Source organism: Bufo gargarizans, chromosome 9 (assembly GCF_014858855.1).
Source record: "Bufo gargarizans isolate SCDJY-AF-19 chromosome 9, ASM1485885v1, whole genome shotgun sequence".
In the NCBI taxonomy this organism is placed as follows: domain Eukaryota; kingdom Metazoa; phylum Chordata; class Amphibia; order Anura; family Bufonidae; genus Bufo; species Bufo gargarizans.
Window position 1 is genome coordinate 18,734,190 of NC_058088.1, and position 19,064 is coordinate 18,753,253.

Consider the following 19,064-nt stretch of genomic DNA (forward strand, 5'->3'; position numbering starts at 1 on the left):
CTACCACAGCATCTTGCAGCGGCATGCTATTCCATCCGGTTTGCGTTTAGTTGGACCATCATTTATTTTTCAACAGGACAGTGACCCCAAACACACCTCCAGGCTGTGTAAGGGCTATTTGACCATGAAGGAGAGTGATGGGGTGCTGCGCCAGATGACCTGGCCTCCACAGTCACCGGACCTGAACTCAATCGAGATGGTTTGGGGTGTGCTGGACCGCATCTCTGGGAACTCCTTCAAGACTGTTGGAAGACCATTTCAGGTGACTACCTCTTGAAGCTCATCAAGAGAATGCCAAGAGTGTGCAAAGCAATAATCAAAGCAAAAGGTGGCTACTTTGAAGAACCTAGAATGACATATTTTCAGTTGTTTCACACTTTTTTGTTATGTATATAATTCCACGTGTGTTAATTCATAGTTTTGATGCCTTCAGTGTGAATTTACAATTTTCATAGTCATAATAATAAAGAAAACTCTTTGAATGAGAAGGTGTGTCCAAACTTTTGGTCTGTACTGTATGTGGTGAGTGCGTGTATGAGTGCTTCCATGTATGTGGTGAGTGCGTGTATGAGTGCTTCCATGTATGTGGTGTGGGGATCAGCTCAAACAGTGACTTCAGGTGTCATTTAAACAATAGTCTTTTATTTTGTTCAAACACAGCTTTAAACAAATGCTCGCTTACTTCAGAGGGTAAACACAAAGAAACACAGTTCATATGAAATGATCTAACTCACAGTCCTCTGTAGCTCCAGAGTTCCACCACCCGCTGGAGAGGGGGAAAAAAGATTAGGCCACGGCAGGCTTATCCACAGCAACACACCACACAGCTTTACTCCCAGTCTGTTACACTTCCAGACTAGGAACCACACCCCCAGCTCTCCTGGGATTCCTGGCTTAAATAGGCCAGCCAACACCTGGCCTGGATACGTGGGAGTAGTCATCCCACCCGGCTCTTTGACTACTCCAATGAGACCCGGCCCGGATCAGCTGCAGCTAGCAGCTAAACTACCTCTAGCAACTGTCAGTAACCTAGGGTTACTGACGAAACATTACCGGTTCATTTCACTGAGGCCAGGCACCTCGGTGACACGTATCTATCATCTATTATGGCACCTTGTGCCTTCTCACAGTGGTGACCCCATGTATGAGTGCATCCATGTATGTGATGGGCGCGTGTACGAGTGCGTCCATGTATGTGGTGAGCGCGTGAATGAGGACGTCCATTAAGTTGGGGAGGGGCCCCGTGCAAAAATTTGCTGTGGGGGCCAGTCAGTTCTAGCTACGCCCCTGCACTGAGGGTTGGTTTATCCCTTATTGATTACAGCCCAGCTGACCTCACCTGTGATCTCCTCAGCTTAAGGCCTCATGCACACGGCCGTTGTTTTGGTCCACACCCGAGCCGCCGTTTTGGTGGCTCGGATGCGGACCCATTCACATCAATGGGGCCGCATAAGATGCGGACAGCCCTCAGTGGGCTGTCCGCATCCGTTGTTCCGTTCCGTGGCCCCGCAAAAAAAATATAACATGTCCTATTCTTGTCCACGCTTTGCGGACAAGAATAGGCATTTATATTGAAGGCTGTCCGTGCCGTTCCGCAAATTACAGAACGCGCACGGACGCCATCTGTGTTTTGCGGATCCGCGATTTGCGGACCGCAAAACATACCACGGTCGTGTGCATGCGGCCTAAGGCTACATGCACACGACCGTATGTGTTTTGCGGTCCGCAAATTGCGGATCCGAAAAAAAACAACGGATGACGTTCTGTATAGCATCCATTTTTTTGCAGATCCTTTTTTGGGGCGGATCCATTGGAATAATGCCTATCCTTGTCCACAAACTAGAAAAAAATTGGACATGCACTATTTTTTTTGCGGGGAAACGGAACGGACATACATGGTGTGCTGCCATGAAATGAATGGGTCCGCATCCTATCCGCAAAAAAAAACGGACACGGAAGCAAACAACGTTCGTGTGCATGTAGCCTTAGGCTACATGCACATGACCGTATGTGTTTTGCAGTGCGCAAATTGCGGATCCGCAAAAAAAGAAACGGATGACATCCATATGCCATCAGGTTTTTTTTGCGGATCCATTGTCCTATTCTTGTCCGTTTTAGGAATTGTTACATGTTCTATTTTTTTGTGGGGCTACGGAACTGACATACTGAGGCCGCATGCACACGACCGTGGTGTGTTTTGCAGTCTGCAAATCGTGGATCCACAAAACATAGATGGCGTCCGTGCGGACAGCCTTTACATATAACTGCCTATTCTTGTCCGCAAAGCGCGGACAAGAATAGGACATGTTATATTTTTTTTGCCGGGCCACGGAACGGAGCAACGGATGCGGACAGCACATCTTTTGCGGCCCCATTGAAGTAAATGGTCAAAACGGCGGCTCAGATGTGGACCAAAACAACGGCCGTGTGCATGAGGCCTTTTTTGCGGACCGATTGAAATTAATGGGTCCACATCCTATCTGCAAAAAAAGCGGAATGGACATAGAAACAAACAACTTTCGTGTGCATGTAGCCTAAGGGTCTATTCACATGTCCGTATGTGTTTTGCGGATCCGCAAAGCACGGACACCGGCAATGTGCATTCCGCATTTTGCAGACCTCCCATCGCCGGCACTCTCATAGAAAATGCCTTTTCTTGTCCGCAATTGCGGAAAAGGATAGGACATGTTCTATTTTTTTACGGAACAGAAGTGTGGATCCGGAAGTGCAGATCCGCAAATGCGGATGCGGACAGCATATTCCGGCCCCATTGAAAATGAATAGGTTCGCACCTGGATGCGGACCCATTTTGCGGACGTGTGAATGGACGTAACAGAAGGGAGGGAGGGTGGGCATGTCTGAAGTCAGCGCCGCCCTGGGCACAGCATCGCATCACTCTCAGCTGATCCCTGGGCCCGGGTCTGAGAAAGGCTTGTACCCGGGCACAAGATTACAAACCCGGACTGTCCAGGTCATTCCCGTATGGGTGGCAACCCTAATATACTGTGTGTGTATATATATATATATATATATGTATACAGTACAGACCAAAAGTTTGGACACACCTTCTCATTCAAAGAGTTTTCTTTATTTTCATGACCATGAAAATTGTAGATTCACACTGAAGGCATCAAAACTATGAATTAACACATGTGGAATTATATACATAACAAAAAAGTGTGAAACAACTGAAAATATGTCATATTCTAGGTTCTTCAAAGTAGCCACCTTTTGCTTTGATTACTGCTTTGCACACTCTTGGCATTCTCTTGATGAGCTTCAAGAGGTAGTCACCTGAAATGGTCTTCACTTCACAGGTGTGCCCTGTCAGGTTTAATAAGTGGGATTTCTTGCCTTATAAATGGGGTTGGGACCATCAGTTGGGTTGTGGAGAAGTCAGGTGGATACACAGCTGATAGTCCTACTGAATAGACTGTTAGAATTTGTATTATGGCAAGAAAAAAGCAGCTAAGTAAAGAAAAACGAGTGGCCATCATTACTTTAAGAAATGAAGGTCAGTCAGTCCGAAAAATTGGGAAAACTTTGAAAGTGTCCCCAAGTGCAGTCACAAAAACCATCAAGCGCTACAAAGAAACTGCCTCACATGCGGACCGCCCCAGGAAAGGAAGACCAAGAGTCACCTCTGCTGCGGAGGATAAGTTAATCCGAGTCACCAGCCTCAGAAAATAAATAACTACTCTAAAACTACTCTACTCACAAAAAGTTAGGGATATTTGGCTTTCGGGTGAAATTTATAGAAAACTTAAAAAGTTCACGTTACAGTGATATTATATCATGAAAGTAGGGCACTTAAGTAGAAGCAGCAATGGTGATTTCCTCATCTCAAACAATTTATTGAAATAAAAGCCAACACCAGTGCAGGGTATACACCCACAAAAAATGACAGTGTCTCAAAAAATTGCCACGTGGCCTTGAGGATCAGATACAGCTTGACAACGATGTCTCGACTTATTGTCTGCTGAAGCATGGCATCTTACTCTTCTTGAAGGATGGCCCTCAGGTCAATGAGGTTCTGGGGTACAGAGTTACGAACCTCTACACAGTGACTACGCTGATCCCGTAGGTTTTCAATGGGATTCAGGTCTGGAGAATGTACAGGCCACTCTATTTAAGAGGTCCCCCAGTCTCCAGCAGCCGTGCCCTAATGATGCGACCTCGATGAGCTGGTGCATTGTCCTCGATGAAGATGAAATTAGGCCTGTGTTGTTCATGTAGAGGCACAATGACTGGATTAATAATGTTAGTCAAATAGTATGGGCTTGTCACCGTACCATTCACAAAGTGCAGGGCAGTTCTGTATTGACTACAAACACCTGCCCACACTGTAACACCACCACCACCAATCAGCATTTCTGTCACTATTTTTTGCTGCCCTCAGTGAGGTCAGCATAAAGTTAATGACAGGTTCCCTTTAAGCTCCTTGTTAGAGAACAGCAAGTTCTACAAAAAATACTGAAACATTGAACAGTTGAAATTTCATCCTGAAATTTCACCCACAAGCCAAATATCCCTAACTTGTAGCGAATAGTGTATATGTACTGTATGTATTTATCTACTATATACAGTGAGGAACAGAAGTATTTGAACACCCCGCGATAAGTTCTCCCACTTAGAAATCATGGAGGGGTCTGATATTCACATTGTAGGTGCATTCCCACTCTGAGAGACAGAATAAAATAAAATAAAAATTCAGGAAATCAGATTGTATGATTTTTAAATAATTTATTTGTCCTGCACTGCTGAACATAAGTATTTGAACACCTGAGAAAATCAGTGTTAATATTTGGTACAGAAGCCTTTGTTTGCAATTACGGAGGTCAAACGTTTCCTGTAGTTCTTGACCAGGTTTGCACACACTGCAGCAGGGATTTTGGACCACTCCTCCACACAGATCTCCTCTAGATCTGTCAGGTTTCAGAGCTGTCGTTGAGCAACACAGAGTTTCAGCTCCCAACAAAGATGTTCTATTGGATTTAGGTCTGGAGACTGGCTAGGCCACTCCAGAACCTTGATATGCTTCCTACGGAGCCACTCCTTGGTTATCCTGGCTGTGTGCTTCAGGTCGTTGTCATGTTGGAAGACCCAGCCACAACCCATCTTCAATGCTCTGACTGAGGGAAGGAGGTTGTTGCTCAAAATCTCACAATAATTGGCCCCATTCATCCTCTCCTTAATACAGTGCAGTCCACCTGACCCCTTCGCAGAAAAGCACCCCCAAAGCATGATGTTACCACCCCCATGCTTCACAGTAGGGATGGTGTTCTTGGGATGCAACTCATCCTTCTTTTTCCTCCAAACACGACGAGTGAAGTTTAGACCAAAAAGTTCTACTTTGGTCTCACCTGACCACATGACTTTCTCCCATGCCTCCTATGGATCATCCAGATGGTCATTGGCAATAGTGATCGACGAACATCGGCCGGGACTATTTGCGAACACGTTCAAATGTTCGCGATACCGCAAGTTCACGACGGGCCCATTCTCTTTAATGGCAAGCGAACCAGAAAAACCTTCAGGTCATATTTGCAGGCACCAAATACTTAGTAGAAATGTCCCATAACATGGACAGTGACATACTAGAGGGCGATCAATAACAAAAATTCCCACAAAAAATATGTATCTTAATCAGGGGCCATTTTTATGCATCTTAAAGGGAGATTCTCAGAAATGTGCCCTGCTGGAGCCTAGAAGATTTTTATTTTAGGTCACGGGAGTACGGGCCTTAAAAATTAGGCATTTACCTGACATAAAAGAAATTCTGATTATGTGGCTCGAGGTAAATTATGCGGTCAATGGATAAAAATTTTACTGTAGGCCACTGGAGTACAGGCCCCAAACATTAGGCACTCACCAGACAGAAAAGAACAAGTGATTATGTGGCTGGAGGTAGATTACACGGTCATTGGATATCAATTTTACTGCAGGCCAGTACAGATACATGTCAAATACATATGTTTAAAAAAACTAAAAATATAAAATTAGATTCAAAACATGGCTAACGAAATCCCCCCTCTTGAAAAAAAAAACCCTAATGATAATATTTGAAATTCGATAACACAAGGTCGTCACAGGTGTTGAATTCCTCCGAGGCCCCGAACATCAGACATTTACCGAACAGAAAAGGCCTTTTATGCCACTGTATACAGCAACAATTAAACGTGGTCGTCACAGGTGTTGTATTCCTCTGAGATCCATGCCTTATTCATTTTTAGAAATGTAAGGTAGTCCACACTGTCGTGAGCTAGGCGAGTGCGCTTATCCGTCACGATCCCCCCAGCAGCGCTGAACGTCCCTTCGGACAGGACACTCGATGAGGGGCAAGCCAAGAGTTCCAAGGCAAATTGTGCAAGCTCTGGCCAGAGGTCAAGTCTGCACACCCAGTAGTCCAGGGGCTCCTCGCTTCTCAGAGCGTCCACATCGGCCGTTAACCCGATGTAGTCAGACACCTGTCGGTCTAGGTGTTGCCTGAGGCTGGATCCGGAGGGAGGCTGTCGATGTGTTGGCTGAAAGAATGATCTCATATCCGAAGTGACCAACACATCTTCAAACCACCCTCTTCTTGCATGCGCTGTAGGATTGGTACCCGTAACTGTTTCTCTGTAAGTGGAAATTCCTCTTCCAGCGCCCGCAACAGCAGAATGCAGCGTCTCTCGAAGCATGGTCTGGAAGTGCTGCATTCTGACAGCGCTCTGTGATGCTGGTAACATGTCCGCCATTTTGTGTTTGTATCGGGGGTCTAAGTACGTTGCAACCCAGTACTGGTCCTTGCCCTTTATGCTTTTTATATGGGGGTCCCTCTGCAAACACTAGAGCATGAAGGCCCCCATTTGCACTAAATTGGAAGCGGTGGAGCGGCCTGGCTCCTGCTAATTGTCCAGGAGAATGTCGTCCTCGGTCTCCTACCCCCAGCCACGGACAACACCAGGGATCCCAGAAAAGTTTCAAGCCTGCTCTTCTTCCTCCCCCCGGCACCATCCTCCTCCGACTCCTCTTCAGACTCCTGGTGACTTGTCTCAGATGGAGTAGCCCCCCCTGGGAATTCATTCAGCATTGCGACTTCCTCATGTTCCTGCTCCTCGACGGCTTGATCAATGACACAACGCAATGCACGCTCCAGAAAGAAGGCGTAAGGTACGATGTCAGTGATGGTGCCCTGGCTGCAACTGGCCAGTTTGGTGATCTCATCAAATGGCTGCAGAAGTCTGCATGTGTAGCGCATGAGCAGCCACTGGCGCAGTGAATAAAATGTTCATGTGAAAACAAACAGAAAAAATAAAAAACAAGGAGGTTATCCGAGGGCTTCACATGACTGTGCTTTGTCCTTGAAGAAAAAGGATATACACAGGGGCACCTACAGGACCGTGAGGTGAAGAAAATAGTAAAGATGAAGGAGATGTGGTAGAGAAGGCTGCTCTAGTGTAGGCGAAGCTAAAAACCAAAGGAAAGCGACAATAGGTCAGCAACAAGGTGGAAAACAAGGGGAAGAGACCCACCCCGAGTGTCGCACCATTGCCGAAAAAATGTGAGGGAATGAGCCTCAATCTCAAGCATGTCAATGTAAAATAGCAGATGAAGTTAAGAGTTACACCACCCACAGACACATGGGATTCGCATGTGCGGAAAAATAGTAGGCTATAAAATTAGATAAAATACGATATAATAAGACAATTATTAAGAAATAAAATTGAATCAATAAAATGGAATAATATTGGTATTAATATTATTAATAATCCACTCACTTCACTGAGGGGTCGCCGCCAGGATAAACTCAAGACACCTGGGGCGTCACCCCCGCGGCCGGGATCACGTGTAGAATGGTAGAGGTCGATGTCAATGCACTGGATGTACAGCCTGGGTGTAAATCAGCATACTGATCTACATACAGCTCTGGGATGCCCTTCTGGGAGAAATATTTCCTTCCGGGGACCTTCCATTGCAGTGTGCCAATGGCCACAAATTTTCTAAAGGCCTCAGAGTCCACCAGTTTATTTGGCAGTAGTTGGCGAGCTAGCAGTTCCGACAAGCCAGCGGTCAGCCGTTGGGCAAGAGGGTTATCCGGCGTAATCAACTTTTTACGTTCAAACATTTGGGCCACAGAATCCTGCCTTTTGCCAGATGAACGCAACAACGGCACGGTGGAGTGGAGGACAAATGAGAGGAGAGGGAGAAGAGGCAGGACATGGAGCACCAGGAGTGTGGTTTTGTGGGTTCTGATGGTGTTGCTCCCACTGGGCTCGGTGATGGGAGGCCAGGTGCCTTCTTAAGGCGGTCATCCCTAGTTGAGTGTTGTGCTTACCTCGACTTATGCGTTGAAAGCACAGGCTGCAGATGGCAACACTATTGTCAGCAGCCGACACGTTAAAAAAAGCCCACACCGCGAAGCCATGTGCCGGCGTCCTGGGAGCGCCAGATGTGACCGTGCATGGTGGCTGGCTCGCTCCAGATACATTTGCAGTCTGCTTTTTGCCTCCTGTGCACTGCCAGTTCTACCTGCTTCTCCTCCTTCTTCTCCCTATTTGCTGCTCTGTCTCTCCCTCTGAACTCCCCTTCTCTTCCTCTCTTGTGGGCACCCACGTGACATCCATCGACACGTCATCATCGTCACCTTCACCACCATGACATTATTGATTTCGGAGTGGGCAGCAACAGCGGGGACCTCCGTCCTTGGGCTGATCTGGGTACTGTCGTCAGACCGCTGGGTGGCGGTTGTTGCTACCTCCTCTTCCTGATCCGATGCCAAGAATGGCTGCGCATCGGTAAGGTCTTGGAATGGATGAGAAAATAATTCCTCTGACTCGAGTGGAGGGGATGTGGTGGTGGTGGTGGTGTCTTTGGGGGTGCACACAGCAGAGAGGGAGGAGGGTGCAGATACAGAGGATGAGGAGGGTGCAGAAGTGGAAGGCTGAGTGAGCCACTCAACCAACTCTGGTGCAACCTTTGACGTAATCGCACGCACCTTCTCCAACTTCCCACTTAGGCTCCGGCCTGGTGCCCAACCCCTACCACCCCGCGGAATGGACGGCCTCTTCCTCTGCCTGTCATTTTCAAAATGACCCTGTGACAAAGTCCCTATAGAAGAGCAGTATTTGTGTAAGCAGGTATATGGAACCCCTTAATCAGTTATTTTTAGTTCCAATACAGTTTGTCCCTCTGTATAGCTGCGGTATCTCAGCAGAACCGCACACAACTGCTGCACAATACAAATGCACTATATAGAAATTATATTCTAGGTATATAACACCACCACCTCAATCAGTTTTTTTGATGGGCAACAGGTATATCACACCAGTTGAAATTAGTTGTTCCAATAGCGTTTGTCCCTCTATAGAGCTGCGGTATCTCATCAGAACCGCACACAACTGCTGCACAATACAAATGCACTATAATATAATTTCTATGTTAGAAAGTATATTATAAGTATATCACACCCCTCAATAAGTCACACCTATCGATAGCACACCTATACCAGTCCTTAAAAGGACTTTTGTGGCCCTATTAGCTAGCATTTTGTGTCCCTTACAGTCTGTCCCTGCTCCACACAGCAACCTCTCCCTACACTGGCAAAACACTGAATGTAAAATGGCGGCCAGATCAGGTTTATTTATAAGGTAGGGGGTATGTCCATGTGCTGAAACGTCTCAATTGGCTGTCCTGTCACACCTGATGGATGTGTCATGGGTCAAAGTTCTGCACAATACAAAAGAATATGGCGCCGGCAGACATCGCCATATATTCGCCCGTTCGGTGAACTGCGAACGAGCAAAGTTCCCTGCGAAATGAACGCCGGGCAAACCGCAAGGCCATCTTTGTCCTTACACTGCTGCACAGCAGTCAGGCTATAATTAAGGGGGGTCAACACTTGAAATGCATAGGCTATTGCGGAGTCTCTTAGGCATCTTCAATACAGCTGAAACAGGTTTTTACCAATCCTGCCGGATCTCTTGCCTTTATCTGACTAGAACTTTTATTACTTAACAATATATATAATGTTACATTAATAAAATATATGTTCTCTGAGTTTTCTACGACAGTTAATAGATTCCCACATTCAAGCTCTTTTCTGCCATTTACAGATATCTATGTCTTTGGTCTGGGTGAGGAGATAAGCTATGATGAAATCAATGATATTGCATCCAAGAAAAGTAGTCAGAAGCATGTCTTCAGATTAGAAACAGTAGACGATATGAAGACAGCCTTTGATGAAATGATAGGTAGGTAAACTTAGATTTATTCCTTGCCTATTGTTGCGATGTGATGCCTTGCTCCGGCTAGTGTCGAGCTGCAGGAAGCCCGGGCTACATGTCTGTGGTCTGGAATGGGCCTGTGATCTGCACCTCTGTATGCCGATGTGGGAAAGACAACACTATAGTGATGGCTATTCGGGGGGCGCCATGTAAACATCAATGGCGATGGCCACAGGCATGTACCTCTCCTTTATATGCCTGTGGGGATATATAAATATACTTTAGTGGGGTTTGAGTCTCGTGGGTAGAATGGTTTTGTTATAAAGTATGTCTCTTCTTACACTTTACTTTTAGACAGTGCAGGAACTCTTCATATGTGTGGACTTGCCAAAGAACCATCTGACTATGAAAATGTGAACGTGAAGTATCCCTGGATTGCTAAAATTACCATCACTGTAAGTGGCCATCACCTATCTCTTAAGAAGTAAATGCGTCATTTTGTACTTCATAACTTAAGTGCATTTCTGCTAAGTGTGTCAAAACCATACAGTTCTGATCAGTGGATGTGGAACCACTGTGTCCATCAACCAGTTTGACTTTGGGCTAAATCTAAGGACTTCATGCTGGCAGTACCTTGGTATTCACCCTTTAACCCCTATATAGAGATCTGGACTTCGCTGCAGGGGAACCACTATGTCTCTGCCTACTGGAGTAGTCCTGGTGTGGTTGAAAGCTAACCCACAGGGATCAGAGACACTGGTGCAGAGCACCAAGGGATCAGGCCAAACTTGTAGTCAGTAACAGACCAAGATTAGTGCAGGCAGAGTACGTGCTAATATGTGAAACAAGTCCAAGGTCAGGGCTGGAAGCAGTGGGTCACTATGTTAAACAGGCAAAGGTTGGGTAGTGGAGTATCAGAATCCGGTAAGCAGGCAGAGGTCAGTACACAGGCAGACAACAGAAACAAACACCTTAGTAAGCTACTTTATTGCTCAGGCAGAGAATGAAACAGTACAGCATATATAGCAAATTAGAAACAGCTATGCAGCTACCCATAGCTATTGAATGTGTATGGCAGACTATAGACATATAACACAAGAAGACAGGTAGTGTCATGAAGTGATAGATCGGTAAGAATGGCATAAATGTACACAGTCCAAAAGATGCAGAACCACATTATATAAAAAAAAACATAGATGAACAGAAAACAAGGAAACCTCTGTCTGGTGGCAGTAAATTGTCAGAGAGCCACAATTATCTAGTGAAGTATCTCAAACTAGGTTTTTCAGAACCCCTGGAGTTCCTTCATGGAGTGTAAGTGATTCTCTAAAATTATAATCGGCAATGGTAGATGGCCTCGTCACTGGAAGCCACAGACAGCAGAAGGCTGTATACGGACCTCAAGCACTCATCTCTCTGACCATCCACCAGTAAGAGTGAGCTATGCAATTCACTAACTCAATCCCTTATGTATAATGTAATAGGCAACATGAAGCTGTTGGCTGATTAAAATGGTTTGAGAAAGTCCACAACCATCATAAAACTGTTAAAGAGCAGTTTCAGTAAGTTGTCAGAAAGCCTCAAATACCAAAAAGCGGCAGACTGAAGTTGTCAGCAAGCTATAACCATCTAGCGCAAAAAAAAACTGAGGTTGAACTGCATCCGCGAACTGTCGGAAAGTCACCTAGAATCAGAAAACTGTATATTAACAGTATCAGCATGCCATAGTCTTCTAATGCCAGGCAGCAGCACATAAAGTGACAATAAGTTGTCAGAAATCCATATACTGAACATCCATATACTAATATTTTAGTCCAATTAGCCACATTCATTAAAACTCAGTTTTTCATAATTCCTGATATATCGTCCTAGCACACATTCCTTCTCTTCGGTATCTTCAGATCACTACTATATTTCGAGAATAATACAAGAGACAAGTATTTATTTCAGCTTTTATTTCTCTTATCAAATTCCCAGTGGCTCAGAGGTTTACATACAACAAGTTGACTGTGTCTTTAAATAGCTTGGAAACTTCTAGAAAACAATGTCATGGATTTAGAAGCTTTCCATAAGATTGCTACTTTGACATTGTTGGAAAAATCATAAGAAATCAGCCAAGATATTAGGAAAATATTGGTGGACCTCCACAAGTCTGGAACATTCTTGGGAGCAATTTCTGAACATTAGAAGGGACCATGTTGACCTGTTCAAACATTAGTATGCAAATGTAAACACCATGGAGCCACCAAACATCGTGCCCTTAAAGAAAAAAATACAAATCAATCCATGAACAACAGCAAACGAACTCATGAAGATGCTGGAGGAAAAGGTCCAAAAGTATCTTTATCAACAGTAAAACACGTCTTCTATCGAAAGGACATGAGAAGCCTCTCGGCAAAGAAGAAGCCACTGCTCTAAGACTACCACAAAAAAAGCCAGGCTGCTGATTTCAACTTCACATGGAGACAAAGATCTTACTTTTTGGAGAAATGTCTTCTGATCTGATGAAAAAAAAATTAAACTTTTTCCTCCATCGTTCTATATAGAGGGAAAAAAGTAAGGCTTGCGAGACAAAAACACTGTCACAACATGAAGTACAGGGGAGGCAGCATCATGTTGTGACTGGCACACTTCACTAAATAGATGGCATTATGAGGAAGGCAAAGTACTTTATATAGAGATATTAAAGCAGTATCTCAAGAAATCAGCATGGAAATCAAAGCTTGGAACAACGACCACAAGCAAACGTCCAAAGTTGTGGCAAAATGGCATAAGGACATCGAAGTGAAGGTAATGGCATTCACAAAGCCCTGACTTCAATCCCAAGGAACATTTATGGGCAGAACTGGAAAAGCGTTTACCTTCAATGAGGCCTACAAACCTGACCCCAGTTGCACCAAATCTGTCAGGAGGAATGGGCCACAATTCCAGCTATTTATTGTGAGAAGCTTGTGGAACGGAACCCAGAACATCTGACCCGTGTTAGTTCATTTAAAGGCAATGCAACAAAATACTAACCACGTGTATGTAAACTTCTGAGCCACTTGGAAAGTTAAAGGAGTTGTCTCACTTAAGCAAATAGCATTTATCATTTAGAGAAAGTTAATACAAGGCATTTACTAATGTATTGTTATTCTACATATTGCCTCCTTTGCTAGCTTGATTCATTTTTCCATCACATTATACACTGCTCGTATCCATGGTTACGACCACCATGCAATCCATTAGTGGTGGTCGTGCATGTACAGTAGAGGAAAAAGTGCTGGCCTTGTGGCAGGAGCAGCACTATTAAGTGCTTTTTGCGCTGTGGCATTAGAAGAATTTTGATATCAGTGACTTTTAGTCTAACCAGACTGTCTATTACTCTGTAATTCCTCTAGCGCCGTTCCGTGGAAACAGTAGGTTTAAAGAGCACACCAAAAGCTTGAAATAACTTTTTTATTAACCTCAATTTTTTTTCATATAACATTGCCGCCTCCGCAGCAGATAGTCTATGTACATAACACGTGTTGAAAAGATATCACAAAATGGCGGTATTCATAAGATGATGGTTAAACTGTTTAATCTTGTCATTCAACATAAAATGGTGGATATATTTCTCTCTTGAGTATCTGTACACTCGTTTCAGTTATTTAAGCACTTTATGATCTCTCTGGGAGGTATATCTGAGATTTAACAGTTCTAAATTGGGTTTGCAGTTTGCATTAACTATTTGCAGATTGGTTGAGTATGATCTGGTATGGTTGTATGCAATTTGGATTGCAATATGGAATCTGAATGCTTGCAATTATATGCTTGCAATTTGTAGCTTGCAACTTGTATGGTTGCAATTGACTTGGAATTGGTGGAACTGTAAGTAAACACATATATATCTAGTTCAGTATACAGTTCTAAACACAATACTAACAATATGAACATTATATAACTGTTTTAACTACCTATTTTGGCCTCTTGTCCCCATAAAACTCAGCTCTCAGTGGAGTCAATGTCTCTTCAGCTCCTGTCTCTGGTGAATAATGATTCTAGCAGCAGGAGCTGGGGGAATTCCCAGACAGGCTGTGTGTGAGGCTGGCTGTGATTGGTGAAAACTCTTGCTGTGTGAGAAGCTGGCTGTGATTGGTCTAGACTTCTGCCCAGCAACAACAGATTAACACTTTACTTTCTGTTGTTTCTGCTGTGTCACTGAGCTTACCCTTCATTACAAAATTAATCTTAAAGGCATATTATCTTTTTCTGCTTCTGTGAACACAAAATATATAACAGTTATATGACATCCAAAACATGATGTCACAGTAAATAACTCTGCTTTTGTATTTAACACATAAACATAGGAACTGTATTAAGGTTATTAGCGGGTCTAGTTGTATACACATATAAGCTATACTAGCAACCTAGGACAAGTATTAGCTGGCCAGCTACACTCCCACCAATATTACCTATAATTCTATGTTCTTAGTGGTAGGACTTGAACATGAACATGAATTTGAGGAATTTTCCATCAGGTTCCCAACTTCCAAGTGTCTTTTATTACTCTTGAGAAGAACAACTAACTTCTGTATAGGACATTACAACTTAAGTGGAGTAGTGAGACATTTTCCTTTTTTGTCAAGTTTTGAGTCTCCTATTTGTAACAACACTCTTCTTACTAGTTTGTCTTCATCCTTTTGAACTTCTAGAACTTTGGCCAATTTCCTTTGACTTCTAGGTAAATCTCCTTCTTTTACTAACACTATGTCACCAATATGGACATTTCTTCTTGGTGTTTACCATTTACTTCTTAGCATTAGATTGGCTAAGTACTCTTTCCTCCATCTATTCCAAAACTGTTCTGATAGATATTGAACTCTTCGCCATCTCCTTCTGGCATATAAATCCTCTTTGGTGAACTTGCCAGGTGGTGGCTGTATGTAATCATACTTAAGGTGAAGTAGATGGTTGGGAGTTAAAGGGTCCAAACTTGTTGGGTCGTTGATGTTATTAACTGTAAGTGGACGACTGTTAACAATATACATTACTTCATAGAATAGGGTCCTAAGTGAAGCATCATCTATTCTTCCGGCGTTCTTTTTCAATACTAAACCTAACACATTTCTTACAGTTCTGATTTGTCTTTCCCAAACTCCTCCTGTATGGCTTGCATGTGGAGCATTCAAATAAAAATCACACTGTTTCTCTAACAAATACTGTTTTTCTTTATCAATCTCTTTTAGAGCTTTCAATTCATTCTTTGCTCCGACACAATTAGATCCTTGGTCAGATCTAAGCTCTCTGACAGTACCTCTAATGGCTATGAAACATCTCAAGGCGTTAAATGCGTCAGTTGACATATCTTCTAACATTTCTAGGTGAATCGCTCTGGAACTCAGACATAAAAATATTAGTCTATATATCTTGTACTTCTTGCAGTTTTGCTTGGTGATGAATGGGCCAAAGCAATCAATTCCGCTATAAAGAAATGGTGGTAATGGGTTTACACGATCTGCCGGTAAATCTGCCATTCTTTGTTCTTCCGTAGGTCTTTGTGCCTTTCTGCAGACTACACATATACTTTGCTATAACTTTGCTTCCTTTCACAATCCAGTAACCACCTTCTCTCAAACAGCTTTGGGTAAAGCTTATTCCTTGATGCAGGGATATGTTGTGGTAGTGATCAATAATCAATCTTGTGAAGGTAGAGTTTTTGGGTAGAATTGCTGGATGCTTCACTCTGCTAGGTAACAATGCACTTTCCAATCTCCCTCCCACCTTCACTATACCATCCTTCAGAACAAGATTAAGCTTATACAATTGGCGGTTGTTTGGAAGCCTTTTAGGTTCTTGACTAAGTCTCTTCAACTCTTCACTGTAGAATCTCTGTTGAATGAGTCTTATGACTGTTTCTACACCTTTCATTCTTTCTTCTACATTCAACAATTTCTTCTTTCTGATTCCCTTTGCCAAACGTTGAATTCGAGCTACTACGTTTATGACTGTATTTCATTTTGAACATCTGGCTAGTCTTTCAAGTATCAAGAAGAAAGTAAACTCCAGTTTGTGCGATATAGTAGATTTAATTTAATCAGAAGTGCGGTAAATCATATACATGTGTGATGTTTCGGCCACAATCCGGCCTTCATCAGACTGGTACCACTATAGGAACTGCTCAGATGACGGGCGTAGTATTGGTAGATGCAGACAAATGTCTGCTTATCGATATGATAACGCCATATAGATTGGCAGACTTGTGTCTACATCTACCAATACTACACCGGTCACCTGAGCAGTTCCTATAGCGGTACCAGTCAGATGAAGGCCGGATTGTGGGCGAAACGTCACACATGTATATGATTTACCGCACATCTGATTAAATGAAATCTACTATATCGCACAAACAGTTTACTTTCGTCTTGATAAAACGGGGTGGGAACCAGACCTCCAGTAGCGAACCTGCAAGAGAGTGCCACAAGCTTTTTTCATCAATATAGTCTTTCAAGTATGTCATCTTGACACTTGGCAGCAGTGCTCAATGTTTGTACAACTTTTACTTCTGGATCACCCATAGATAATTCTGTGTAACCTTCTTTACTGGGCATGATTTCCTTTTCCCAAAGGAACTCTGGACCAGTGAACCAGTTAGAATTTTTCAATTCTGTTACATTCAGGCCTCTTGAAGCATGATCTGCTGGGTTATGCTTCGTGTCAATTTGATGCCAATGTTCTGTATTTGTTATTTCCCTAATTTTCTCAACTCTGTCGGCGACAAAGATATGGAATCTTCGAGCTTCGTTGTTTATGTATCCTATGACAACTTGTAAGTCTGTCCAAAAATATTCTTCATCTATTTTCAATTGCTTACTGATGCTGAAACTACAGCTGCTGTCAGTTTAAGTCTTGGTATTGTCTGAATACTGGTAGGTGCAACTCTGGCCTTCCCCATAACCAGGGCACAGTGTATCTTTTCTTCTCCTATTACTCGCATGACCATAACCATGACTACTGGCATCTGAAAAATGATGAAATTCTATTTTCTTGTACTTTCCGAAATCACGAGGTACAAAACATCTACGGTATCCGAACTTCTCTCAAGTTTTGAAAGTCTCTTATCCAACTCTCCCACCTTGGCCTCAAATTTTCAGGTATGGGCTCATCCCATCCCAACTTCTGTCTGCATAATTTTTGCAGTATTTCTTTTGCTCTGAGGATTACTGGGGCCAAGAATCCCAATGGATCAAATATAGAAGCCACTGTATGAATGGTTCATCTAGCTGCAACTTTCTCTTCAATAGATACTTCAAAGAAGAACTTGTTGTTCTCTACATTCCATCCAAATCCAAGTACGTTCTGAACTGGAAGATGATCATAAGTGAGATCTACATTCTTCATTGTTGCTGCACGTTCAGAGTCACTGATGGATTCCAGTACCTCTCTGTTGTTTGAGATGAATTTGTGAAGGCGCAGGTTTCCTCTTGCGCATAACTCTTGGCTTTCTTTCACTAGTTTGATTGCAGATTCTGTGGACTCTAGACTTATGAGACCATCAGCTACATAAGAGTTTTTCTTCACAAAATTTGCTGCAGTTGGGCAATACTTTTCATCCTAATTGGCCAGGTACTTCATACCATAATTGGCGCAAACCTGGAGATGATACTGCTCCAAACAAGTGTAATTTCATTCTGTATTCTGCTGGCTCTGTATCTGTATCTCTATCCTCTCACCATAGAAACCTCTGGAAGTCTCTATCTTCATTCTTCACATAAAAAATGGTGGAACATCTTTTCAACGTCACACATGACCGCTACGGGATACTTTCTGAATCTACAGAGTACTCCAGGCAGAGCGTTTGTAAGATCTGGTCCTTTTAGTAGATGATTATTCAATGCAACACCATTGTACTTTGCTGAGCAATCAAATACTACTCTAATCTTATCTGGTTTCTTTGAGTGGTAAACACCTTGATGTGGGATGTGCCACACTTCTCCTTCTTTAGGTTGGTTATTAACTTTCTCTGGATGTCCTTCTTCAAGGATGCCTTCCATGAATTTCAAAAAATCATTTTTGAGTTTGGTATCTCTTCCCAAACTTTTCTTCAAACATTTCAATCTTGCTAGGGCAAGATTTCTGTTATTTGGCAGACGAGGTCGTTCTCTAAAGGGTAAGGGCATTTCAAGATGACCTTGTTGATTCTGCTGAATACTTTCTTTTAGAGTGTGTACAAACTTTATGAGATACACTCTTTTCTTTAGAACTTATGTCTGCAAAGTCGGATTCAAGGATCTTGATTACTTTCGCTGGACTTACAGTTGGTAACTCTTGGACAGATATTCGATGGCACAATCCTGTCACCTATATTGAGTTTGCGATCTGCTGTTTTCCTCCCATCCTAGATCAGTTTGAACAGCGTAGGGTTCACCCTTTCCTCCTGTGATTACCTTTCGTGGTACCAAGGTTTCGGGACAATCATAGCCTATCAACAGTCCAACACCAAACTCCTTCAGCAGGGAAATTTCATGAGATATGACAGATAGGTGCTCCCTGTCATTAGCTGTTTCACAGGTAGATATGCGATTTCGATCTAGAGTTATATCGTCTTTTGTATAAGCTGGAGGTAGATCTAATGTGTAGTTTAAATGAAGTCCTCTAACTCTCAGTCCTTTGACCCTTTGACTGTTTATTGTGTTTCTTCCCGTCATTGTGGTGAGTTTGAGCGTCACTGGTTCTGTAGCCACTTGTAATTTCTTGCAGATTTCTTGATCAATGAAGGTGACATCACTCTGGGCATCCAGTAGCACATAGGCGTATACCTTCTTGTTCCTCTTTTTAGGATTTATTATGCATACTGGTACAACCATTGATGTGCCATTGCTTTCTATTTCCCTCACT

At 43.2% G+C, this 19,064-nt stretch overlaps 2 protein-coding genes across 2 annotated transcripts in view; one reads left to right on the forward strand and one right to left on the reverse strand.

Annotated features, from left to right (window-relative positions):
* Positions 1-19,064, reverse strand: part of LOC122919723 (oocyte zinc finger protein XlCOF7.1-like) — a 285,514-nt gene that overhangs the window by 145,564 nt on the left and 120,886 nt on the right. The window lies entirely within an intron of this gene.
* LOC122946120 (complement factor B-like) overlaps positions 1-19,064 on the forward strand; it is an 85,986-nt gene that overhangs the window by 44,908 nt on the left and 22,014 nt on the right. The window contains exons 7-8 of the mRNA XM_044305484.1: positions 10,095-10,232; positions 10,560-10,660. Of these exons, the coding sequence (XP_044161419.1) occupies positions 10,095-10,232; positions 10,560-10,660 (239 nt within the window). The remainder of the gene's footprint in view (positions 1-10,094; positions 10,233-10,559; positions 10,661-19,064) is intronic.